This window comes from Peromyscus leucopus, chromosome 4 (assembly GCF_004664715.2).
Source record: "Peromyscus leucopus breed LL Stock chromosome 4, UCI_PerLeu_2.1, whole genome shotgun sequence".
Taxonomy (NCBI): Eukaryota; Metazoa; Chordata; class Mammalia; order Rodentia; family Cricetidae; genus Peromyscus; species Peromyscus leucopus.
Window position 1 is genome coordinate 15413385 of NC_051066.1, and position 26125 is coordinate 15439509.

The window sequence follows — 26125 nt, forward strand, 5'->3', positions numbered from 1 at the left end:
ATGTATCCCTGCAGGCCAGAAGAGGGCACCAGATCTCATTACAGATAGTTGTGAGCCACCATGTGGTTGCTGGGAATTGAACTCAGGACCTCTGGAGGAGCAGCCAATGCTCTTAACCTCTGAGCCATCTCTCCAGCCCTCAAGAGCCACTGTTATTGGGGGCAGGGTTGAATGACAAAAGAAGAAAGCTGTGTGGTTGTCTCTATGGTGGGTGTGACAAAGACTTGAGTTGTACTTGGAGACTATACAGCCAACTGCTTTGAAAAGTATACATACCACTGCTTTTCCTACTAGAAGCTCCTGCTTTTTGTTCTTTCATGTCTTAGTCCTATGAGTTTCCATTGGCTAAAATATTCTCCAGTCTGTGAGCCAACCCTCTCATACTCTGCCTTCCTCCTATCTGGAGCACACACACACACACAGGTTGATGCCATGAATCTGTGTGTGTGAGTGTGTGTGTGTGTATGTGTGTGTGTTTGTCCATACGCGTGTGTGTGCATGCACATGTGTGTATGGGTGCATGCGTGCCTGCCATGTATGCCTATGCCATCACTGTTCTGAAAACCTACAGCTGTCTTCCAGTGTCATTTGTCAATATCAGTGACATGGGATTGGGCATACAGACTCCTCTTTAGAAGATGGACATCCTAATTAATATCAGATGTATTGATGTGTGTCTAAGGATGAGTGTTAAAATCCAGTGTTTGGACTCTGAGATAGAAAGTAGAGAGAAAGGTAGTACAGATAAGGTCAATACAAAGATGAGAGTGGGGAGACTTGACTTTAAGAGCAATGGCCGGAGACTGGAAAGATGGTTTAGCGGTTAAGGGCATTGACTGCTTTCCCAAAGGACCCCAGTTCAAATCCCAGCACCCACATGGCAGTTAACAACTCTAGGATCTGACACCCTCACACAGACTTACCTACAGGCAAAACACCAATGCACATAAAATAAAAGTAAGTAAATTTAAAAGGGGGGGGGGCAATGGCAAAGGAGCAATGCCTGGCCTGTTGGGTGTACTTGGGTTTTTGTTGTGTGGAGCTGTTAGCCTGGCCTGGAGCTTCTTGGTCAGTGTCTTTTAATTAATTTATTTTGATGATGATGATGATGATGATGATGTAGGTAATATGATGTGTGTAGAATCTACGAGGAAGCAGAACCAAGAGCTAATGAAATACGCTCAGCACCAAAGAATACAGAAGCAATAATATGGCTGAATTGTTATCTGTAGGGCAAGCTTGCCTGTTGCTTATTCTTTTCTCCTTGTTTTAAAGTCTACATGTGGATGGTTCTTACTGAGCAATCCACTCCGTTTTCCATGTGCTCTATGACCATGGTTAGCTCTCCAGTGTCCTTTATGGAGCAGCTGTGGCCTGGATAGGCCCCATATTCATGTTAGAACTGTTCCTGGCAAACAGTGTTGGTTATGACAAGAAGCCTGGGGGCCATCTAGTTCAGGGAGGGTAGAAATTGGCAAATTCTTCATCAGGATATACACATTATATAGGTATATGTGATAAGAGTGGAGTTTCTTCCAATCTGAAGGGCTCCTTAGTTGGGACAAAGGCCATGGGCCCTTGAGACATGATTCTAGTCCTCTCAGTCTGACTTCAGTTGGGTGGGTTCATTTTTAATTCCTCCTTTAGGCTGGGAGCATAGGTTCTCTGTGGTTTGCACCAAGAACTAAGTCATAAGTGGTTTCTCTGGGTTGAATGGCTTTTGTATTGCAGGATGCAGAGGGCTCCACATGTTTGCATTTGGCTGCCAAGAAAGGCCACTATGATGTGGTTCAATATCTGCTTTCAAATGGACAGATGGATGTCAACTGCCAGGTAAAGTCATTCCGCTGTTCAATCGCATAGCTGTCCCACCTCCTTCATGGCATCACCTTCTCTTGGTTCAGATCCTTAAAGGTCCACAAGTCCTAAAAGGCCTTGTCTTAATTTTTATTGCTGTGATAAACACCATGGCCAAAAATAACTTGGGATGGAGAGGGTTTTTCTTATCTTACAGGTCACACTCCTTCATTGATAGAAGTCAGGATAGGGACCTGGAGGCAGGAACTAAAGCAGAGACCATGGAGGAACACTGCTTACTGACTTGCTTCCCATGGCTTGCTCAGCTTGCTTTCCTATATATTCCAAGACCACCTGCCCAGGGGTAGTAGTGCCTACAGTAGGCTGGGCCCTTTCACATCAATTATGAAACAAGAAAATGCCCCCACAGATTTGCGTACAAAACCAATCTGATGGAGGCATTTTCTCAACTGAGGTTCCCTCTTTCCAGATGACCCTAGTGTATGTTAAGTTGACTAAAAAAATGTCTAACATGGGCCTCATCCCCACATTCTCCGCCTGCTCTGTAGGGCCTTTCTGCAATACTTGGCTGATGGCCCCATCCTTGGTATTCTACCAGGTCTCCTCATGTCTGTTTAGTATCTCCCAAACTCCCATGCTCAGCCTGGCTTCCGCCCTCCCTCCTAGATTTATTTGTTCCTTGGCATTGGCATTGTCTCACCGTGTGTGTTTACCGACCTGACTCCCCTGCTCCCAGTCATCAGGTTGTGTTTCAACAGTTCAGGCACACAGTAGATAGCTACAAGTACATGTCAAGTCCAGCAAATGATCTCAGAAGAGGTAGCTTTAAGATTGTTCTATACACGCCATAATAGGCCCTTTGATTTTTGGTTTGGGGCTGCATTTCCATCTCCCTCATCTCTGGCCTTTTAGCCCAGGCACTTCCTGCCATTTTGCTTTTGGCCTGGCTCCTTGTACTGTCTTGTCTGTGATCTCCTGCCGCATAGACTAGAAAAGAGCAGCTTGTAGTTGGGCCCCTTCCTTCCTTTTTCATTATCTAAAAGTAGCATGGCCTGATTTATTTAACTGCCCCTGGCATTATATCTTTATTCATCCTGTTGGGTTACAGTGAGGCATTCCATTCCTTGTCACTCTGGGCTGGCCTTTGATGCAGCTTGTGCGTCTTTATGTCCCCATTGTCTCAGATGATGCCAGTAGTCAACTATAGAGAGATCACCTTCATTTGTGGAGGCTATATTTGTCTACAATGATATGCAAGTGTGGGTGTACAGGAAAGACCTTAGGAGGTGTTGGAGAGGAGACTCTCCCACCTCCAGACTGATGAGTGGTAACATACCATGCAGTTTTTGCAGAATACCTTTTCTGGTCTAAATGAAGCTACTTAACATGCATTGATCTCAACCATAGTAGTAGGAGGCAACTCATGAGATTCCTAACGGACCTTGCACATTCTGCAGACATGATTGGTTTTTCTGACCTTGGCCTTCCAAAAGAGGCAGTGGCAATTACCTCTGTGCCTGATATTCATCAGTCCATCTGCTGGTTGGTCTTGTGCTTAGTCATCAGTAGGGCCAAAAGCGTGAGTGAAACATTCTATTCATGTTTCCCACAAAGTTTGCTATGGATCCTCTCTGGGTGTTGGTTCAGGCTAACTGAATGTTCAGTCCTGACAACACTGTTAGCTGGAGCAGAGTGGCCAGCCAATAGCCCACCTCTCTTATTGCAAAGGGGCTGGGCCTTTGGTGGGAGCTAGGTCTTATACTTTGACTTGCCAGAAAACAGCTCTCCAAGGAGAACTTTATGAGCAAACTTCATGAAGTCATTCTCTCACTTGCCGTCTGGTGGTGCTATCTTTTGTCTCTTACACTCAGGATGATGGTGGTTGGACACCTATGATCTGGGCTACTGAGTACAAGCATGTGGACCTGGTGAAGCTGCTGCTGTCCAAAGGTTCTGATATCAATATCCGGGACAATGTGAGTATTTCATGGTGGTTTAGGAACGTTAAGGACACAGCCTCTTAGAAGGCTGGAGGAACCAAGTCACTGGGCAGCTCCCTCCATCTGAAGGGCTTTTGATCTCTGAAATGGAGTTCTAGCACATGATGGCTACACCTCACTCACTGAACATGGAACCTGTATTGGGTCCCCGTAAATCTGGTCTCTGTGTAGTGTTCAGGGGTGTGTAGCTTGTGTGAATCATTGTCCTGTACCTTTTCTGCTGGCCCATGTCCCTGAATGACCTGGAGGAGGAGCCCAAGAAAGGTCACTAGGAACCAGATCTCATGTAGGGGCCATGATTATGTCGGCTCTACAGTAGCTATTTTGAAAGAGAAAGAAATGTGAATGTACTGATATAAGATACGCTGTGGATGCCCAGTTTTATGGAGTCAGTTCATTTGCCAAGAAATTATTAGAGAAATAGTTTTGTTATCCCACTAGATATTATGTGACTTTTCCTGTGGATAGTTGAACAAATGTCTGTCATCCCAGATAAGGGCACCCATAACAGACCAAAGAAACAATTGTACATATCTATTGCTTTCCAGAAGGAGATGCAAGTGATGTCTACCCCCTTTTCAAAGGTCCCAAGGACAAACTGATCCACCAGAGTTTACTTTGGGAAACCAGTGAATTTATTAGGGTAGACCCTCAAACATCAATCTAATGAAGACAGTTGCTTAACAGACTTGACCAGAGACTGATCTGACCTGGCCGATTCCTTCATTGAAATTCCCTCTTCCCAGGTGATTCCCTCTCCTAGGTTGTGTCCAGTTGACCATAAAACCGCCCAGCACAGATGTGTTGCCAGCTGTTGGTATGCAGCCACTAGCAACAGAATACCTTTATGCTTGTGGGACCTTAGAGCCCTCCCCTCCCCAGCCAGTAACTCCTAGGAATGCAGTCTACTTCTGGCCCTGTGGTTCTCATTTAACAACCTGATGGCTTCCAAGAACGCCTTTTTCCACCCATGCACTGTGCCCTCATTCAAACTCCTTTAACTGCTATTTTTATTGTTCTTCCAGATGCTTTTCCAAATCTGCAAGTTACTCAAGAGTTATATAATGAAGCCTTGTTACAGAGAGGGGACAAAATCTCTTAAGGGCTACCCTAGTCCATTCTAAGCAAATTCAAGTTGAGTAAAAAGTAGGAACTAAAAAAGAAATGTTAGAAAGGTCCAGTATAGCATGAAAAGATCCTGTCACTTACATGAGTTGTGTTTAAAAGCAGTGTTGGGTACAGTTACATGAGTGGGAGACATTAGTCCTCTAGCCTTCCATAGTCAGCCATCTGGCTTTATTTTAGGGTACTGCTGAAGTTCTTAAGTTTTATTATTTTCTTTGTTTTAATTAGGTGTTATATTTAGGGTTGGGGTATACATATAACAGGGCTATATAGAAGTCAGAGGACAACTTTCAGGAGTCATTCCATTTTTTCCACCTTTATGTGAGTTCTGGCGATTACACTTAGGCCATCACACTTGGACAAGTGCTTTTTCTTGTTCAGCCATCTTGTATCTCACAGGCCCCCAAATTTTATATTAAGTGTTGTTCAGTTCTTTGACTTGTGCAGCTTGTTGAGAAATGAATACCACTTAGCTCTGAAGTGTTGGTGGCTATTCCTGCAATATGGAAGGATTAGGTAACTGTCAAGTTTGGCTTTTGGTTTTGTTTTGTTAGTTAGTTTATTGTAGACAGGGTCTCATTTATCTCTGGCTGGCCTGGAACTCAATATATTGACCAGGCTGACTTCAGCCTCACTGAGATCTGTCTGCCTCTGTCTCTTTCGTTTGGGGATTAAATGCATGTGTCACCACACTTAGCCCTTAAGTTTGTTATTTGTATAGTATGACACTTCTTTGTTGACATGTAGTTGCATACTACGTGGACTTAAAGTTCACGGTGAAGATGGCGAACATAGCCATCCCCACACTGAAGCTCTCCATGTTGGCCTTCTTTCTAGATCTTACCATTTGTCATGGTTTTATAAAAATGAAGATTAATCCTCGGTGGGAGTGACTATCCTGGGTTCACTATATACTCTGTTGGTGGCTCGTTCTATTTATATGGCTATTTACTGGTGCTCTATTGGTAGACACATGGCTGTTACAGAGTTGGTGTGAATATTTGTGTCCTGACTTTCCCCAAATGAGTCCTGTAAATAGAAACTAGCTAGAGCTGTTTCTCGCTTCTGAGAGTCTAGGTACCTCCATGTCCTCCCCAATGATTAGTAGGTCACTTCTTTATAGTTCTAGACACTAGCATAGGTAGAGATATTATCTGGTGGTTTTAATCTTCATTTAATTTTTTACTGTTGATATTACTATCTTCTTGTGGGCTTTTTTGCTGTTTCATGTTTTTTGTTCAAGGATGTATTCAGATCTTTAGCTCATGATTTGTTGAGTGGCAGCAGTTTGTGTGTGTGTGTGTGTGTGTCTTTGTCTTTCTGTTTTTGTTTTTGTTGTTGTTATTTCCCCCTTCTCAAGATAGGATCTCACTGAGCAGCTTTGGTTGGCTGGAAACTTGCTATGTAGATCACACTGGCCTGAAAAAGTGCAAACATTAGAATATAGTTTATTTTTGTGTAACTGTGGGTCCTGCTTCCTTTATTCTATTTAAGACACTGTTGCTTAGCTGGACATGATGGTTTATATTTCTTACTCCCAGCAATTGAGAGGCTGAAGCAGGTGAATTATTATGAATTCAACCAGGCCATTCTGGGCTCGAGTGAAATCCTATCTTAAAACTAAATAAATAAATAAATAAATAAATAAATAAATAAATAAATAAGTAAATAAGTAAATAAGGGGTTGGGGATTTAGCTCAGTGGTAGAGCGCTTGCCTAGCAAGTGCAAGGCCCTGGGTTCAGTCCTCAGCTCTGGAAAAAAAAAAACACAACAACAACAACAAAAATCACTGCTTAACTGAAAGTGATTTTCTCCTGTGTTTTTACATTGGCATATAGTTTTTAGCTTTGCATTTAAGCCTGTGGTATATTTTGAGTCAATTTTTGTATATGGTGTGAGGTGTGGATGAAGTTTTTAGTTTTTTGAGGTAGCGTTTCTCTTTGTTATAGCCCTGGCTGTCCTGGAGCTCGTTTTGTAGACCAGATTGGCCTCAAACTCACAGAGCTCTGCCCACCTCTGCTTCCCTAAGTGCTGTGATTAAAGGCATGCACCACCACCACCTGGCTCTTTTTTTTTTTCCTTCCCATGTGAGCATTTGCCAGTGGAGAAAGCCATCCTTTTTCATAGAGCTGGCAGGACAACTATCAAGATGTCCTCACAGAAAGGGGGCCAGTCCAGCCTCATACATCCTCGCTGAGGCTGATGGAGCACATGTGGCAAAAAAGCCTTGTTTCTTTCTGTCTTCTACCTCAGATTTGAGGGCATGTTTCTCTACGTTACCTGTGAGGCCTCCTGAGCCTTGGTCACACGTCACTGCTGAGCTTGAACAGCTTCACTTAGGGGAAGCCTGGGCTTTGGGTGGCCGCTCCTCTCTTACTGGACTTCTGCCTCTGTTGTTGCTCCCTCCTGCCGTTCATGCTGAGCTCCTCACTCTTCATGGCAGAATAGTCTTCCTCCTGCCTCATCTTTGGAAGATACTTCTGCTTGGTGTAGTGTTCTCTCTGGTCAGTGGGTTTTCTGTTGTTTGTGTTGTGTCGTAGGGTCCTTGCTAGGAAGTTTTGGAAACTTGTACTTTTGTTTCTTTGTGTGCAATAAATTATTTTCCTTCAAGCTATTCTGAAGACTTTGGGATGTGCCTTGGTGTTACTTATTTCTGTGTATGTATAGGTCGATTGGATTCCTTAGATCTGTGATTTAGGGGTTTTGTCATTTTTTGAAAATTTCTTCAGATGAGCCTTCTGCTTGTGTTTCAGGGACTCTAGCCGCATGTGAATTAGACTGTAAGAACTTGTCCTGTAATGGCCTTGGATGGTCTTGTCAGCTTGTGGAAACTGGCTTTCCACAAACCTAATTTTTTGTTCACCTGGTTCTTTAGTGTCCTCTGATTTACTGCTCTTCTTCATTCATTTCACCTTAGGCATAGTTTTCAGCTCTGGAAGTTCTGGAGTTCTTTATTGTGTGTTGGTGGGAAAAGAGTGAGGGGTTGTTTTTCTATTCCTACCATGTCTCTACTTAGCTTCTATCAGGTGCTTAATGGCCAGATCTGCCAGTTTAGTGTCCATACCAGTTCTGATTTGTCAGTGGTCATTTTTACTGCCTGTTCATGTGTCAGGGGCTTGAAGCCGGATGGCAGTTTGCTGTTAACTTCTGTGCTCCTGCGTCCTTTTTTGTGATAGTCGTTGATTGATGTGAGGTCTGTCTGATTACATTGTCTTATGTTCTCTGGTCTGGTCTGGTGAGTCGATGGCAGTTCTCAGTGCAGGATGGTAACTACCCCTGCCAAAGTGGGTCCTACCTGGGTCTCACCTTATGGTCTAGAGGCAGATGGTGCTTCCTGCCTGGCTGAAAGACTAAAGATCTTTGTGTGTTTTCTCGCAGGTCTATGGTGTCCCTTAGTGGGAAGCCCAGTCTCCACAGACTCATGTAGCAGTGTCTTCTCTTCCGGCTCCCTTGGCCGTCTCCTCTGTTGCCTGTTTAGAATTGATACCCACGATTTCACACTGCTGTTTCTCATTGCTTGCTGGTGGGAGAGCATGTCCACTGAGGACATGAAGCTGCTCAGAAGTGCAGGCCAGCATTTTAGCTCTGGAGAGGAAGCAGTCTCCTCAGAGTAGGAGCCTAGAATTTGAAAACAATGTCATTCTGGCTAAACGGCACAGGTCATTCTGATAAGGAAAAATCGCCCTGAGGAGGCAAGACCTTGTCTGAGCTCTCAGATGTGTGTGGGATGTAACCAAATAAAATCAGAGGGCTGAAAACCACTGAGGATGGCAACCAGAGAAGAACTCAAGATAGCGACAGAATACTAATGTTTACTAAAAGGAGTTTGCTTTTAGTGTTTCCTTTAGAACTAGATGAAACAATAAAGCCTGTGCTTGGGGCAGTTTGTGGGTGAGGATGATAGACAGTACACTCTGTCTCTGGTCTGTTTTTATGTTTTGAGTGTTCGTTGAATTGAAAAGCCCTGACTGCACCTTAGCATGTGGACATTGGAAGGCAGACAGTCCGATTGTTGGAGAGCACCAGAGTGTTACAGATGGATGTGACCCCTGAGGGCCTGCAGGATGGGTCCCTGGGATGTGACTTGGCATTGCCCCCTTGCCAGAGAAGGCAGCTCTGATACCATGGGGCCTGGAATGGCTTCCCCTACAAGGACTCTCCAGCAACTAAGGGGTGGTCAAGCTAGACTTTTGTTTATGGCTGTTGTGAAAATTATTGAAGATTCCTGAGGGGAAAGAAGCCATAATGAGCTGCTTTTAGAGGGGAAGCCACTTCAAGCCAATTTTTTTATATCTGTAGCCAGCAATTCTACCTCTGAGGGTTTAACCTTGAGAAATAATCCAGAAGATCGAGAAAAAGAGGGAGAGGGGAAAGAAAGGATAAGAATGCTCATTAGTATTGCATTCCAGAGGAGAAAACAGGAACATTCAGTAAATTAAAGTTAGTAAATTAGGATGTGGGCTGTTCATTCAATTGAAGGGAAAGCTCTGAGGCTTTATCATGTGTAGCTTATAGTTGCAGGCCCAGTTGAGGTGAGCCCTCAGAGGGATGGTGAGCTTAGGATGGGCAGAGGTCAACAGGGGCTTGGGGCTATTGTGTCCTGACATGAGAATATAGTAAGTATTACTTCATGAGTTTTTAAGTGTGTGTGTGTGTGTGTGCGTGTGTGTGTGTGCGCGCGCGAGTGCGCACCTGGGCACATGTGTGCACGCACTCAGAATCCAGAAGATGTTAGATCCCTCAGAGCTGGACTTAGAGTAATCTGCAGATGTCTTGCCACTATATGGGTGCTAGGAGCCAAACTCCAGTCCTCATGGGAGAGCAGCAACAGCTCTTCACCACTGAGTCGGCTCTGCAGCTCCTGCCTTTTAAAAACTAGTTAATATTTTATTAATCGAGAATTTCATATATTGACCACCTACTCTTCCCTCCTAACATCCCCAGATCCACATCTTACCTCTTCACCCCTTCCCAGCTTAATGTCCTCCATTATTTTATTTTAAATAACCCACCAAATCCAGTTGTGCTTGTATGATGTGTGGTTGACCTGTCAGGGGCTGTTAAGAAAAGGAACTCTTCCCTGGAAGTCAGCAACTGTCAATATTTTCTCAGTTTTTTTCTTCACCTTTATGTGAGTTCTGGGGATCAAACTTAGGTCATTAGTGCTTTTACTTGCTCAATAATCTCACATCTCCCTGGCACCAGGTTTTGTAATTTTCAAATCTTATATAGGTGTTGTTCAGTCTTAATAGTTTACATAGGTCTGTTGAGAAGTGAATACCACTTTTTAAAATAAGTAGAAGAAAAGTGTACTACTTGTTATGTTAATAACTACCCTGTTTTAGGTGATATAATTCTGTATTTTTACTCTATTTTCAAAATAGTCTATGTGTGATTATTACTTTTCCCCCTTAATTTAAAAAAATTGTATTTGTATGTGTTTGCACATGTGTGTGTGTGTGTATGGTTGTTGAATCCCTTGGAACTGGAGTTATAGATGGTTGTGAGCCACATAATATGGGTGCTGGGAATCAAACTCCAGTCTCTTGGTGCTCTGTAAGAGAAGCAAGTGATGTTGGCCGTTGCACCATCTTGCCAACCCTATACTATATTACTTTCAAAATGAAAAAAAAAAATTTTTTTTTTAAATGCTGTAGTTTAGATAGGAATTTTGCTCTGTTTGGTGAACTACAGATCCCTTCTCTAGTGTAGCCTGTGCAGGAATAATCAGCTGTACTCAGTACAAAAGCTGTCTTTGCCTAGCCCTAGCATTATGTTCTGAGCCAGAAACCATCTTCACTGTGCTCTCAATTTGATCTCTGTGCAGGAGGAGAACATTTGTCTGCACTGGGCAGCGTTCTCAGGCTGTGTGGACATAGCTGAAATACTTCTGGCTGCCAAGTGTGACCTGCATGCCGTGAATATCCATGGAGACTCACCTCTGCACATTGCAGCCAGAGAGAATCGCTACGACTGTGTTGTGTGAGTGTGGCCCTGCACCAATATAGCCCTTGCCACCAGGCTGCCCAGAGTGGCTGCTAAATGACTATTTCCACACTACCTGGAGCTGATGCAGTATAGGTGGAGAAATATCTTCCCATTTGACGTCTCAGACCAGCTATGGTGCGCTTTGGGTCATAGTTGTCATAGAAAACAGAAACAAACCAAAAACCCCATCCAAATTCTTAGTTGAATTTTGACCAAGTCTCAGACCCACCAACAGTGGGGGGACAGTTTGACTCACAGCTTCCATCAGGAACTGGGTGCTCTTGGTACTCCCCTTGTAGGGGTGGAAATATAGGAAGTTGGGCCCTTTTAAGCAGGCCCTTCACAATTCTTTCCCACAGCAGCAGTGGTCTGCCTGGTGTAGCGTCTCTGCTATGTGTCTTTAGAAGGAGAAGGACGGCAGTGACTGCTCTGATGAGTAGGTAGCTCCTACGTCACCTGGGAATAAATGAAATGGCCTTGTGGCACTTGCAAGTCTCTGGCCTGGACATGGCAGTCCATGTGCTCTAGCCCCAGTGTGGCAACTGTGCTTACCCTTATCAGGCAGATGTGCCATGCTGGCCTTCTGCAGACCCCAAACACCTTTTCTCTATCATCATTTCCCTTTGTCTTTAAGGGCAAAATTAAAAGCAAAATCTAAGAAAAATTAAATAGGCATTCTTAGCTCCTGCACATAAGTTCAGATGAGAAAACTGACGCCTTACTGTAAATATGGCCGGGAGCAGGTGTACTCCTGGGAGGCATGGCTTTGTTCCAGAGTCACTGAACTAGTAAGCTGAGTGCTACATAACAGAAAGCTATTCATTTAACGTTTCTTAACTGTGTTTCTTCTAAATTCAGATCTGGATGTTTGTTGGTTACATTTTCCCTTTTAGCCTCTTTCTTTCTCGGGATTCAGATGTGACTTTGAAAAACAAGGAAGGAGAGACTCCCTTGCAGTGTGCAAGCCTCAACTCCCAGGTGTGGAGCGCTCTGCAGATGAGCAAAGCGCTTCGGGACTCGGCCCCTGACAAGCCTGTTGCTGTTGAGAAGACGGTGAGCAGGTGAGAAGGTTCTAAGACTGAGAGGACTCTAGCAGACCATTGACAGACAGACTAGAAGAGATGGGAACAAATGGTTCTGAAGCTCAGCTCCCAGGAGCCAGCCTAGTGTGGGCACTGGTTGGCTACTGTGTCTCCATGAGGCAGAATCTGAAACAGCAGAAGTAACGTCTCCCTTTTCCTTTGCAGAGACATTGCTCGAGGGTATGAACGCATTCCCATTCCCTGTGTCAATGCTGTGGATAGTGAGTTATGTCCCACCAACTATAAGTATGTCTCCCAGAACTGCGTGACGTCCCCCATGAACATTGACAGGAACATCACTCATTTGCAGGTTGGTGGGAAGAAGGGGTGGCAGGTCCCTAGAACTGGGTCCTAGGACTTAGCACCATTCTGGAAGAAGGCCCGTAGAAGCTGCCCAGGAGATCCTGTTCTCTCTGCACTTGCCTCCCAGAAAAGAGACGGAAGAGATATACAAGTCAGGCGTGTCACTGGTTCTCTTAGCATACTCTGAAGGCCTTGAGTGCTCCCTGATTGCCTGGTCCTTGAGTCGTGACTAACAGGGGCCATGCAGATCTAAGAAGTGACCACTTCATGCCCCTCAGTCCTAGCAGCTACTGCCCAACCAACAGCTTTCCCACCTGACTTTCTTGGCTGAAATTGGACCTATTTGAAAGGGTTATCCTTATGGTTGTGCTTATAGGAGTCACCTAATTCTCACACAGGATGAGCTGTATAAGCTTTGCTTGGTTGTGAGATTCTGTCCCTCATCTTTCCTGGCCTCAAGTGCCTCAAGCCACCATGCAGGCTGCCCCTGTCTAAACTCTACCTGTTCCCTGCCAACATGGTACGTTTTCCTCAGCATGTCCCACGCTTTCTACATTGCTCCTAAGAGAGCCTCTGGCAATTAAAGGCAATTGAGATTTTCCAGAGCATTTGGTGGTGATTGCAAGGGGGGAGGAATAGGGTAGCAGGACTGTGGTGCCTGTCTGACATGCTGTGTACTCTGTTCCCAGTACTGCGTATGCGTAGATGACTGCTCCTCTAGCACCTGCATGTGTGGCCAGCTCAGCATGCGCTGCTGGTATGATAAGGTGAGGAAGCACATTTGCTTCACATGTGCTTATGTGGTAAGTTCTGTGAAAGTGAGTCTGTGAACATGTTTCCTGATTCTAAGGTGTTCTGGTGACTTTGGGACAGTTGGAGGTGAGCTGGTTGTGGAAAACAAGTAGGAGGAGGTGACAGGCTGAAAGTGAAGAGCTCTTCCAAGCAGATTGTGGGGCTAAGGTGTAGTTTGCCAGAGTCCTGAGGCTGGAGTCCATGTCCTTTGTGACTCCCTAGACAGTGGTACAGTGGCTGTTCTTGTATGGCCTTAAGAGGAAACTTCGGTGGTGTTTTTGTTTGGTGAACCCTGTCATACACAAGTGTCCAAAGAGACAGATGCTTGGTAGAAAGACTAGTCCAGGGCTAGGCTAGATGGAGTATCACTAGACACATCGGCCCGAGGGGAGGGTCACAGGCTTCCAAGTGACTGCCGTTGCTAGTGGGAGGCGACACTGAGACAGTAGAGCCTTGAAGCCCAGGATGCCGCTCAAGGACAGAGTGTGGGGGAGGGGAGGTGCATAGTCTTCACTTCAGAGGTCGTGGTGCTAGGATGTCCTGAGTGAAGTGAAGGGGGCTGCAAAGGAGAGCAGCATCGTGTTCTTGGTTTAGAAGAGGAGAGGTCATGGGGATGGGCGTGCTTAGGGTGAGGAATGGGGCTGGCAGGTATCAGTTGTCTTCAGAGTAGGGCTCATGCTGGGCTTAGCTTAGGAGCATTCTGATCAAGAGTCCTAGTTGTGGAGAAGACCCCTCAAGCCTCCGAAGTGCACATGGTCCTAATGTGTCACCTGTAGACAGACTTGAATTGAAGAAAGGGAGAGGGCATGTGGCTGGATTCTCTAGGAGCAGCCAGAAGGTCCTAACTACTGGAGACGGGGCAGGGGGTTGGTTAGGGGAACAGCATAGCCAGGCAGGAACCAGGGGGATTTTCCCCAAGAGGCCCTCAAACCTGTATCATACCTGGTGAAATTTCTATTCAAACCACAGATGTGGAGCCTGACCCTGTTATTCCCCCAGCTGTTAAAGTGTGTCCATAAACCACTGTGTTTATGTATATTTGAGGCCAGAGCAGGCACTTTGTGAAAATATGTTATTAAAGTTCATTTTAAAGAATGCTGGTTGACATCTGCTGGCCCTTGTGGCCATCTGTTAATAGGACGGCCGACTCCTGCCTGAGTTTAACATGGCAGAGCCACCCTTGATCTTCGAGTGCAATCATGCCTGCTCGTGCTGGAGGAACTGCCGCAACCGTGTGGTGCAGAATGGTCTCAGGTGAGGGGTGTAGGTGCGTTAGGTCGTACTGGGCCAGGATCGTGTATATTTGTGAGTGGAGCCAATGTCTGGGGAAGGCGTGCGTGCGTGCGTACAACCAGCTGAGCTAGACTGGCTCAGATATGAGTAGACTTGTTTCATTTGGTTTTAGAGCCTTTTCTGTTCAGTGTTAGAGAAAGCCAGCTAACATTGAGAATGGTGGTGTTTGATGGCTTTTCTCAGACTGCTGGGTCCTTCCTGGTACTTGGCCCCCACTGCTTACCTGTGTTTCCTGTGTCACAGTGAGAATCAGGTTCTATGCATAGTTGTGGTCCATGTATAGTACACCAAGGACAGAGTGACACAGTTGTCTTCTGTTCCCTCTTCACCATATTTACAGATGGGCCAATCGGATGGGCATGATCTGAGGGTGTCTTGTAGCATGGTCTACCTGGAGCCTGCGTAGCCTCTAGGAGCCTGCCTGGCTGCTTGCTGCTGGCACACGCCCTAAGTAAACGATGGCAGCAGTCTGGGTTCTAGAGGAAGCACTTGTAGAGTGAATACCGTAGTCTTCACTGCTACCTCACAGATTGAGCCCCTACAGTTGAGGAAAGCCAGGCCTCCTCTACTTTGTGCTTTGACAGTCTGAGTCCTGGGTCTCAGCTTCCTGTGTGTGTGGGTCCAGGACTGGGTCTCTCAGGTGACTGGAACTGCTCTCAGTCACTTGCAGAGCTATAATAGTTCTTGATTTGGAACCTGCATCATTTTCTCTATTTGCTCATCTCACTCATTTCAGAATGGATACAAGCTGGTTTGCTGACCATCAGGTACATGCCCACCTCCCCTCTACCTGTTTTCCAGGGCAAGGCTGCAGCTTTATCGGACACAGGACATGGGCTGGGGTGTGCGGTCCCTCCAGGATATCCCACTGGGCACCTTTGTCTGCGAGTAAGTGGGTCACAGAGCCCCACAGCTCTGTTGATAACTTTGTGTTTTGTTTCTTGTTTTCTTTTTTTTCACTTCTGGTACTCCTCATACATGTTTGTGCTCTAAGAAGCCCCTGGGAGCATATGATTCACTGTCATGCATGTAAGGCAGTAGAGATGCTGATTGCACCAGCAGGCTCTAGATGCCAGACTGTGGCTGCTAGCTCCACAGTTGTACTCAGATTTCCTATCTCACTCACTAAAGTGTTAGCTTCAAGAATCCTACACAGTTCTAGTAGCTTTGGTAAGCCATCCTTGGTCCTTACCTTGTACTGCAGATGCGTGGGGCCAGTTCCAGACCCCAGCTTAGCTCATAGAACCGTTTCAGAGTATCCCATGTCTGCATCCTTGCCTTCCTTGGCACTGTTCCTTGTCTGAGGGCACAGAGGTGAGGTGGGTCTTCCCTTTTCTCACTACAGATACGTAGGGGAGCTGATTTCAGACTCTGAAGCTGATGTGCGGGAAGAGGACTCTTACCTCTTTGATCTTGACAATAAGGTAAATTGTTATGAATGGCCAAAGCATATGAGCAAATGACTGCAAAATGTCAAACTTGCATAGTTAGTTTTGGTAGATTCTGGAAAATGTCTGCACAGGTAGGCTAGCCCTGGAGTCACTCTGATGAGTACCCTGCTGCTGTTGAGTATAGGCTCATTGAAGATCTGTTAGGTTTTACCACATAGTTCTGGACTTATTTTGGTGTTCAAGTCATAGGCACCTAACTTGGGAGACTCTGTGCTGCTATAGCAAGTCATCTACCTCAAGAGAGGAGCTACCTGGGACTCCTCACTGTGTGCCCCAGTTCCCAGGCTGCTCCTCTGAGACCAAGCAATAGGGAGCAGCTTATGGAGTCATGGGAAGCAGCAAGGGATCCAGAAATGCTGGCAGTGGGGGTGTCCTTTGTGTTTCCATTGATCTCAGGGTATTAACATCCTATATTGGGAGAGAATAGAGGGCCAAGCTTGGTCTGCTCAAGGAGTTAGGGTTTCTAATGGCTTCTGGGGCCAGTGGAAAGGTGCTAAGACTACCTCAGCCCATCACTATTTCTGAATTCAGGAAATGCTATTTAAAATCTTCTTAAAGCTGGGTGTGGTAGCTCACCCCTTTAGTCCTAGCACTTGGGAACAGAGACAGGCAGAGCTCTGTGAATTGGAAGCCAGCCAGAGTTATGTGGTGAGACCTTGTTTAAAATAAGTAAGTAGTAAGTAAATACATCCTAAAGCTCACAGTCTGTGTAGCCGGGTAAGGAAATAAAGGTTTTCTAATCTCTAATGTAGCTACCCAATCATGGCATCAATATTATCCCCAGAGACTCTTCACTCTTGAAGTCACCTAAGAAGGTAGCGTTTGTGAAGCCAGATTTAAATTATAGCCAGATGTGGGGATTAGAAAGATGGCACAGAGTTAAAAGCAGTGCTCGATACTCCAGAGGACTTGGGGTCAATTCCCAGCATGCATATGGCACCTCAAAACTCTAACTTTAGTTCCAGTGGATCTGATGCCTCTGGCCTCCATGGACTCCAGGCACTCATATGATGCACAGATGTGCATGTAGGAAAATACCCATCCTCATGGGGGTGTGGTGGGGTGGTGGAAGGAAACCACCAAACCCCACAAAAACCAGGTGTCACGGCACATGCTAGAGGTTCAGCTCGTCTCCTTGTCTAGTTTTAGGTCAGCCTGGAATACATTTTAGAAACAAAACAAACAAACCAAAACACCCCACAAACAAAAAACAAACATGTTTCTCTGGCTCAAGAGTGTCTTTCTATGAGCAGTGCACCAATTCCTTGATTGAGATAGCTTTTGTCTTCCTGTGTGCTTGTGTGTGTAAAACCATGCAGGGCTGATGATGAGAGCTCCCCTCTTGTTGGTGTGGACACATGTCCTGGTGCACGCCATCCCTTGCTGCCTTCAATGAGAGGTGTTTTTTGGTAGTATGTCACCAGTCTCTCAGTTATACACTCTGTGGGCTTTTGTAGACCTTACTTGTATTTTTGTAAAACACAAATTATTCCCAGAAATGGTTTTGCCTTCAGATTTGGAGCCACACCGATTGAGTTCTGTGTGTTGAATTGATGTTGGCACTTGTGTCTCTTTACCAGCACTCAGCAGTGAAGTGTCCTCGACGCCTGGGCTTCCTCCTGCTGAGTCTGAGTTACTGTAGTTCATGCCACTTACCTTGGGACCAGTTTCAAAATCAGCCGGGCAGAGTCTCAACCTTCTGCTGGCATCTGATGAGCACCACACTGAGTAGACAGTCACTTTTGGCAGCTGTGATCTTACCATCTTACCACATTATTTGATGTAACTTACAACGTGATAAAGATGTGTAATTTTAAAAGAAACTACCAGTTTTCCAAAGAGGTTTCAAAGGAGCCACTTTGGGGGAAAAAAAAACGGGTGTTTTGGTACTTTTGGTGTGTGTGTGTGTGTGTGTGTGTGTGTGTGTGTGCGCGCGAGTGCGTGCATGTGTACATTCAGTTTGCAGGAATCAGCTTTTCTTTTACCTCGTAGGTCTAGGGATCAAACTCAGGTTGGTTTGTCAGGCTTGGCAGCAAGTGTCTTTAACCACTGAGTCATTTCACTGGCCCAACACTGTTTTATTTAAATTTTTTTATATGCACACATATGTTCTAAGTATATTTATTTGTTTATTTTTGGTTTTTTGAGATAGGTTTCACTATGTAGTTCTGGTCTGGAACTTGTAATGTAGACCAGGCTTGCCTCAAACTTGTAGTGACTGATCTTCCTGCCTCAGCATCCCTGTGCTCAGATTACAGGTAATAGTAACCATGTTGGCTCCAGACACTATTTCATGTATATCTTCTGATCTGTCCATCCATCCTGGTTCTCTCTATGCAGGTCAGGGTGATCTTGAACTTCTTCCTGCTTCAACCATCCAAGAGCTGGGATACCAGGCATGAACCACTATGCTTGACTTATTTACTATAATTTTAATTTGCATTTCCTTAATGATTGATAATATTGAGTAACTTCTTTTGTGTCTCTTAGATATCCTTATATCTTCTGTGGACTTGCTATTGCTGTATTATTATTATTATGGTTTTTTTTTTTTTTTTTTTTTTTTTTTTTTTTTTTTTTTTTTTTTTTTTTTTTTTTGGTTTTTTGAGCCAAGGTTTCTTTGTAGAACAGCCCAGTCTGTCCTGGAACTCACAGAGATCTGCCTGCCTCTGAGTGCTAGGATTAAAGGCATGAGCCACCAAGCCTGGCATTGTTGGCTGTTTTTAGTATAGTCTCACTTTGTAGCCCTGGCCAGCCTAGAGCTTGCTGTGTAGACCATAGAGATTAGCCTCAGACTCATAGAGATCTGCTTCCCTGTGCCTCCTGAATTCTGAGCTTAAACGTGTATACATCATGTCTGTTCTACCTTATTTTTTAGACTAGATCTTTTACTGCACTATAGCTCAGGTTGGCTAGGCTAGCTGGCCAGCAGACCCCTGAGGTCTTTTTCCACGGTTCAGGTGTGTACTGCCCGACTCAGGTTTTCCTGTGTGCTGGCGTTCTGAACATAGTTCCTCGTGTTTGCACAGCAAGCTCTTTGCCCACTGAGCCATCTCTCTAGTTCCTACCAGATTTATTTTTTAAAAATAATTTTTGTTTTACTTCATTTTTATGTGTATGCTATATTTTGTCTACATGTATGTCTGTTCACCATGTGTGTGCCTGGTGCCCACACAGGCTAGAGAGGCAATCAGATCTCCTGAAACTGGAGTTACAGATGTTTGTAAGCCACCATGTAGGTACTGGCATCCCAGGTCCACTGGAAGAGCAGCCAATGCTCTTTAACTGCCAAGCCATCTCTCCGGCCAATGTTTTTAATGTTCAGTCCGTTGTGCCCTGAGGAATCTCTGTCTCCCCTAAGATCAGGAAGCTTTTCTCCCATGTCTTTCTGTAGAAACTTCGTTTGCATCTGGACCTTGGTGAGTGGTCTAAGGTGAGAGCTGGGTTTGTGTCTGTCTGTGAGGATTTGTAGTCATCTAGGCACTGTTGGCCAAGACACAGTTTCTCACTCATGTGCTGCTATGTCTGAAACATGTTTTGTTCCTTGTCTGATTTCTGACTCTTAAACCAGTGCCATCCTCTTGGTGGCAAAGTTTAACTTGTGCAGGTGGTGTCAGTTCTCAGACTGTCCCTTTTCCTGAGTGTGTTAGTCTGAGAGTCAGTCATGGTGTCTGCGTGACCAGCAGCTCTGCAGTCTTGGCTGGGAGTTAGATCAATTCTCGTCTACTCAGGGGTGTGACACTGCAGCTGTGGGTGTCCAGAGCCACTAGGTCTTTTCTCTCCTTGCAGAGCCTCCCTGTTCAGTAAGTAGATCTTATTTATTATACATGGTTGTTAAAAACGGTATTGCTGCTGGGCAGCGGTGGCGCACACCTTTAATCCCAGCACTCGGGAGGCAGAGCCAAGCGGATCTCCGTGAGTTCAAGGCCAGCCTGGGCTACAGAGTGAGTTCCAGGAAAGGCGCAAAGCTACACAGAGAAAAACTGTCTTGAAAAACAAGAAACAATAACAACAACAACAAAAAATTGGTATTGCTTTTCATTTCATTTCTCAACTGATTATGGGTAGTACTTAAAAGTGGCTGGGTTTTTTGGTTGACCTTGCCATATTCACCTTTTAGTTTTGGTACCTTTTATGGGTTATTGATTAGGAGTTGCATATGCAATTATGTGCTATATGAATAAAGATAGTCTCATTTGCCCTTTTCAGGATGTGTAATTTTTGCCTTTTGTCCCTTGAATACCGTCTTTAGAGGGGAACCACTTCCCTTCCCTACCAGGAGATGTTAGTATAGGAGTCTTGTGAACACTCGCACGCTGTCAAGACTTCTTAGGAGAGTCCTCCCTGTCCTTCCATCACTTCCTGTGTTGTCTCCCTTACCATCCCTGATGTGCGGCCATCCTCATCAACATTGCATTCCTGTATCTTAAATGATACCGTATCAGTGGTTCTTTTGTTCATTCAGAGGACAGCAAAGCTGTAAATATGCCAAGGCCTTCTGGTTCCTATACCTGCTCAGACCCCATAGGGGGTCCACCTGATGAGCACCATGTTGGTGACCACATTTACCAGAACCTATCCACATGTATCTTCTTGCCTCATTCAGACCCCTGGGCACAGGATTCCTGATATCCTTTCATGTGCACTATATCCTGTGATCATGCTGAGGTCTATGTGTCCAGATCAAAGAAACTCGGGACAAACTTCAGGTACTTATAAGGGACTTGGCAATTCCTTGAGGACTCTGACAGGCTCTGAGCAGGAGAAATGGTCTGGATGACGCCCATTCAAAGAAGGTATGGCAGCTCCACACTATCCTTGTTCTGGAAAAGGTGGGCATTAACAGCACTGCCATTAAGTTAGTATGCTGGAGCCAAAGTTAGGCATGGAAAATTGCTTGCTCCAAGGGCAGAGTTGAAGGCCTGAGAGCAACCCTTCATTTCTGGGTCCTAGAGCCTTTGCTTGTGGCCTCTGTGAGTTTCTGAGCTGGGTTCTGGTCAGTGACCAAACATGCTTCAGTGGCCTCATCCTTCATTTTGAGCTAAAGAATCTAGGCAGGGGTAAGGGTGAGAAGCCCAGCAGTGGTGCATTCAAGGCTCTCCAATTTGGGGACAGCCTCTGGGGCTCTGGGTCAGTGAGTGTACACTTGACAGCTGCACAAGTTCTCTGGGGCATGCTAAGGCTCATTCTTCGAGCAACAACAACGTGTGTATGAGGGTGACCACAGCTTCCACCCTAGGAGTATTTGGTATAAGTTAGAAGCTTCCAGATGGAAGGATCGGTTTAAAGTATGGCACTAGTCATGTCTAGGCTTGTAGTTCTGGACAGAAATATCTCTAGATACAAATAGTAGCTTCCGGAGTCCTGCCTAGGGCCATAGACCCACAGGCTCACAGCCAGCCTCTCTGGCACCTTGAGACACTTGCCAGGCCCCTGTGGGAAGTACCCTCCCCTCTTGACATCTGTGGATGGTTTGTGCTCTGTGAGGTGGTTCAAAACGCAAGTGGACGGAAATGACTCTGTGCAGCAGGGAACAGGCTATAGTAACTACAGTAGCCCCTGTTGGATTGCTTGGAAATAACCAGGCTCCTCTTGCTGCTGAGCAAGCACCTCCTCCCTGTCTGTCCCACATTCTGTCCTAGTTTGTGTTGTAGTATGGCTCCCTCCCATCTCACCTGCCTGCCACCCACATCTGCTCACCTATGCTGTATATTCCTGGATTTAATTTTCTCTGTTGACCTTTTGTTGTTGTTGTTTGTTTGTTTTTTTCCGAGACAGGGTTTTTCTGTGTAGTTTTGGTGCCTGTCCTGGATCTCACTCTGTAGACCAGGCTGGCCTCGAACTCACAGAGATCCGCTTGGATCTGCCTCCCGATTACTGGGATTAAAGGAGTGCACCACCACTGCCCGGCTGCCCTTTTCTAATTTTAAAGAAATCTTTCATCTAGATGATAAAAGAAAGGGCAGCCAAGGAAAAAGAGTATTTGCTTGGCTGCCATTTCTTTGGATATTTTGCTTCCCGTAGTCACGGCAGCTTCTTTTTTGACGTGTACTGTGGGAATGTTCTGACCTACAGAACGGTGACAATGACCATGCTGCCACCAGAGTCAGCATTTCCTGCTTAATTTCTTTCTTCCCTCCCTTCCTTCCTTCTGTCCTTCCTTCCATCCATCCATCCAAAGTGTACAAACAATCTTACTCCACTCCACTAGTGTGTATCTCATGAACAGCTGAGGCGTTGCCCTCACACCCAACCATATATAAGGTGGCTGTGATCTGGTGCCAGCTTTCTCACACAGTCCCCCAGTTTTTCCAAGTACTTTGCGCTGAGTAGATTCCCAGAGTGAGTCAGGGCTGGGCTCACACCTTCTGCATCAAAAACAGCATTCCCAGGGCCTCCCATCTCTTCTGTTGAAGACGCTGGTTATTACTTGGCAGAGGTCCTGCCATCTGGACATGTCTGTCCCCAGGTGTTACTATACTTGTTTCATGAGGCCCAGTAACACCTGTGCTGGTGGCACCATATTCTTTCTACCTGTGTTCTCAAGTTCTTAGTGGAAGTTGGTACCTGTGGGCCTTGGCTGTCCGCTTTTATCTGACATCTCTGTACCACCAGGGACTTCTGTCATACTGTTCACATTCATCTAAGGACATGTTTATTTTGGGGTGTGTGTGTGTGTAGAGGACAAATGTTGGCATCAGGTGTCGTGTTGCTTTCTCCCTTATCTTGATTTGGCTAGATGGGTTGTTGACACAGTGGCACGTCCCCTTGCTTTTGCATGGCTGTTGAGATCTCACCTCAGATGCTTTGTGTGCGGCACTTCACTGACAGCCATCTCCACAGCCCAGATTTTTTTTTTTTTTTAAGGAAAACGAATACATTTTCTCACCTATCTCCAGCCATTGGCTTTTCCTTGGGAGAAGGCAGATAGATACTCTGTCCTGACCCTGTGTCTGCCTATTTCTAGAATGAGGCAGATGTGAAAAATTGCCAGATGTAAAGGAAATTTGTTTTTCAATTTTTTCCCCCTTTGTGTGTTTTGAGATAGGATTTACTGTCTAGATTAGATTGGTCTTGAACTTGTGGCCATCTTCCTGCCTCTGCCTTCCAAGTGCTGGAATTACTGGTGTGTGCTTATCACCCTTTGTCTGTCTTTTTTTTTAATGTACTTGGACTGTTTTGATCAGTTACAGCTTCTCTCTGATGTGCACATTAATCTTGTTTTAGGTCCCACAGACTTACTGCCCCTTACCTGTCTTGCTGTTTTATGGCACTATTACCTTTCCTGTGTCCAACCTAGCCTCACACTTGCAGTCTCGTTTTTTCTATGGGACTCCTGTGTCCTTTATGAGAAGAGATTTCATAGAACAGTATCTGCTAGGTATTCATTTCTTTCTTTTTTTCTAAAAATTATATGCATGAGTATTTTGCCTGTGTGTACTGTATTTCTGTTCACCATGTGTGTGCCTGGTGCCTTCAGAGATCAGAAGAGGGCACCAGATCCCTTGGAACTGGAGTTGCTTTTGGTTGTGACCTGCTGTATGGAAGCTGGGAATCAACCCAAGTCCACTGGAAGAGCATCCAGTGCTCATAGCCACTTAGCAAATATCTCTAAGCCCACTTTGTTCCCCCTCACTCCCTTGAGACAAGGTCTCACTCTGTAGCCTTGTCTTGTCTGGAACTCACAATGTAGACCAGGATGTCCTAGAACTCACAGATTCTTCTCTGCCTTCTAAGGGCTGGGATTAAAAGTACCACCACACCTAGCCAAGATGCTGAAACTTGTGTTTCTATGAAGTCATAGTTGGAGTCACCAGTGTGACACATGGCCATAGGTGGTCACTTCTCTGCTCAGGTTGAGAGCCACCCTGACCTCACCTGTAGCTCGGGTCTGGGTTCTCGAAAGTCTGTATCAGAGTAGCCTTGCTGATGTTTGGACCATACACATACAGCACAGCTGCTGGTGGCATGTCCTGCCCTCTGCCGTTGTTTGCTTCTTAGGGTATACTCTGCTGAGGACTTGAAGTATTGTACTCGTCTTTCTGTGCAGCTGTGTCAATGTCTTAGTGAATTCAGATTTGGAACTTTCAGAATTGTGTTCTTTCAGGCGTGGCGGCGCGTGTGTCTCTGCCGTCTCAGCACCTGTGCTGAAGGCAGTCTGGGCTCACAGAGTCAGATCTTCTCTCAAACTCTCCTCTTCAAACTTGTCTTGGTGACATGTGTAGAGGTTGGAAGACAAGTGCAGGAGTTGGGTCCCTCCTTTCACCATGTGGGTCTTGCAGATCAAACTCAGGTTGTTAGGTTTGATAGCAGGTGCCTTTACCTTAAGCATCAGAACTCCCAAAAATAAAATGACTGGTTTTTGTTTGTTTGTACTGGGGTGCTGGATGATTGGACCCAGGATTTCATACATGCTATCCAAGCATTTTATCAGACTTTTCATTATGCCGAAGACTTGTGTGTTCTAAAAGTAGAAAGTATATTAAAATCTTGCTCAGAATAATTGTGCTTCTTTGCATGTTCTGTGTTCTGTTACCGGATATTGGATTTTTCTCTGGCTGCTGTCACTAACACTGACACCCACTTAGCCTGTTCTTCACAACTGTCATGCTGGTGAAGGCCATCTCTTGGTTCATAGCCAGTGCTTTCACACTGTGTCCCTGTGAGGCAGGAACTCTCTGGAGTCTCTCTTGTGAGTGCACTGATTCCACACAGGCTTTACCCTCAGCTGTGGTCACCTCCCTAAGGCCCCATCTCCTGGTCCTACTGATTCTCTCAATGTGGGGTAAGGATTTCAAATAAGGAGCTTTAAAAGGAAATGGACACTTTGGTCATGGTACTGTTTTCCTGTTCCTGAACAAGGCCATTTGTACAAATAAAGGTACTTCTTCTGTGCTTATGCAGAAAGTGGCGTGGTGTCTCTAGCCTGCCTTTCTCGCTTGCCAGTGGAGTACAGAAGTCAGCAGCACATAGTCTCTCTGTCTTTTTGGGGCATTGAGGTTGATTTCATCTCTGCTCCTTTTGCAGTTGGCCTCTCTCTCAGAGTTCTGTTCGGTGGTGTACTCCCGTCGTGTTCCTTTCTGCAGAGGAGGGTTAAATAGCCAGTAGCGCCTCATTAGATCCCACTGATTCTTCTGTAACTTCCTTTTCTTTGCCCAGTCTTTGCACTTCTCTGTAATGATTGCACTCTGGGATTCCCCGTGTAGCATTTGGTTTGTCTCAGGCTAGACCTAGCTGGCTTTTTTATCTATCTATCTATCTATCTATCTATCTATCTATCTATCTATCTATCTATCTATCTATCTATCTATCTTCCTCCCTTCTTCCCTCCCTCCCTCCCTCCCTCCCTCCCTCCCTTCCTTCCTTCCTTCCTTTTTCTCTTTTCCCTCCCTTCCTATTTATTTATTTGTTTGTTTGTTTATTTTGAGACAGGGTCTCATTATGTAGTTCTGGTTGTCCTGGAACTCACTATTTAGACCAGGTTGGCCTCAAACTGAACAACCTCCCTCTGCTTCCTGGGATTTAAGATTTATTTATTTAGTATGTATACAGTGTTCTGCCTGCACACCAGAAGGGCATCAGATCTCATTACGGATGGTTATGAGCCACCATGGGCGGTTTCTGGAAATTGAACTCAGGACCTCTGGAAGAACAAGCAGAGCTCCTAACCTCTGAGCCATCTTTCCAGTCCCTCATTTGTGTTCTTAATGTTAACTGTGTGCCTCCCCTGCCCCCCCCCCCGCCTCCAAAGTGGGCATGTTGTTTTCTGATCTTTTCTTTTTTTTATTAGCCTAGCTTCAGACTCAAACTCTGCTGTCCAAGTGTCTGTTGCTTACAGTGAGCTTGATGTCTTCTTTCCGTTTGGGCCAGGTCATCCGGGGTGTCAGTGTGTGGACTCTTTCCCTGGGGACTCCCCAGCTCTGAGTACCTTTAGCATGTTTGGTGCCTGCTTTTCTATGTTTTCTTCAGAGGCTAGGCTTATCCTAGGCTATCACCACACAAGCAGGGTCACACAAGTCTCTTAGATTATTGTCTGTATGGCAGATGCAGGACATAGGTTGCTCTGTCTGTGATCTGGGTGGTTGTTGCTGAATTCTCTCATAGTGTCTGTGCTTCAGGGATATTACTGGAGTACATTCATCCACATCCATATCCACCACTCTGTTTCCACAGGTCTTGATGTTACTACATGAAGGTTGTCAGATACCCATCTCAGACCCAGGCTTTCCCATTATTGGTTTATGTTTGACCTTTGCCTGAAGTCTGAGTGTG

At 45.4% G+C, this 26125-nt stretch overlaps 1 protein-coding gene across 11 annotated transcripts in view; it reads left to right on the forward strand.

Moving 5' to 3' along the window:
- Ehmt1 (euchromatic histone lysine methyltransferase 1) overlaps positions 1-26125 on the forward strand; it is a 173245-nt gene that overhangs the window by 144614 nt on the left and 2506 nt on the right. For 10 of the 11 annotated variants that reach the window (XM_028868685.1, XM_037204717.1, XM_037204713.1 and 7 more), the window contains 9 exons: positions 1732-1833; positions 3690-3794; positions 10772-10926; positions 11826-11993; positions 12180-12324; positions 13007-13084; positions 14248-14363; positions 15204-15290; positions 15748-15826. In XM_028868685.1, the coding sequence (XP_028724518.1) occupies positions 1732-1833; positions 3690-3794; positions 10772-10926; positions 11826-11993; positions 12180-12324; positions 13007-13084; positions 14248-14363; positions 15204-15290; positions 15748-15826 (1035 nt within the window). Of the gene's footprint in view, positions 1-1731; positions 1834-3689; positions 3795-10771; positions 10927-11825; positions 11994-12179; positions 12325-13006; positions 13085-14247; positions 14364-15203; positions 15291-15747; positions 15827-26125 lie in introns of those variants that run through there. The other variant, XM_037204720.1, reaches the window with a different exon arrangement.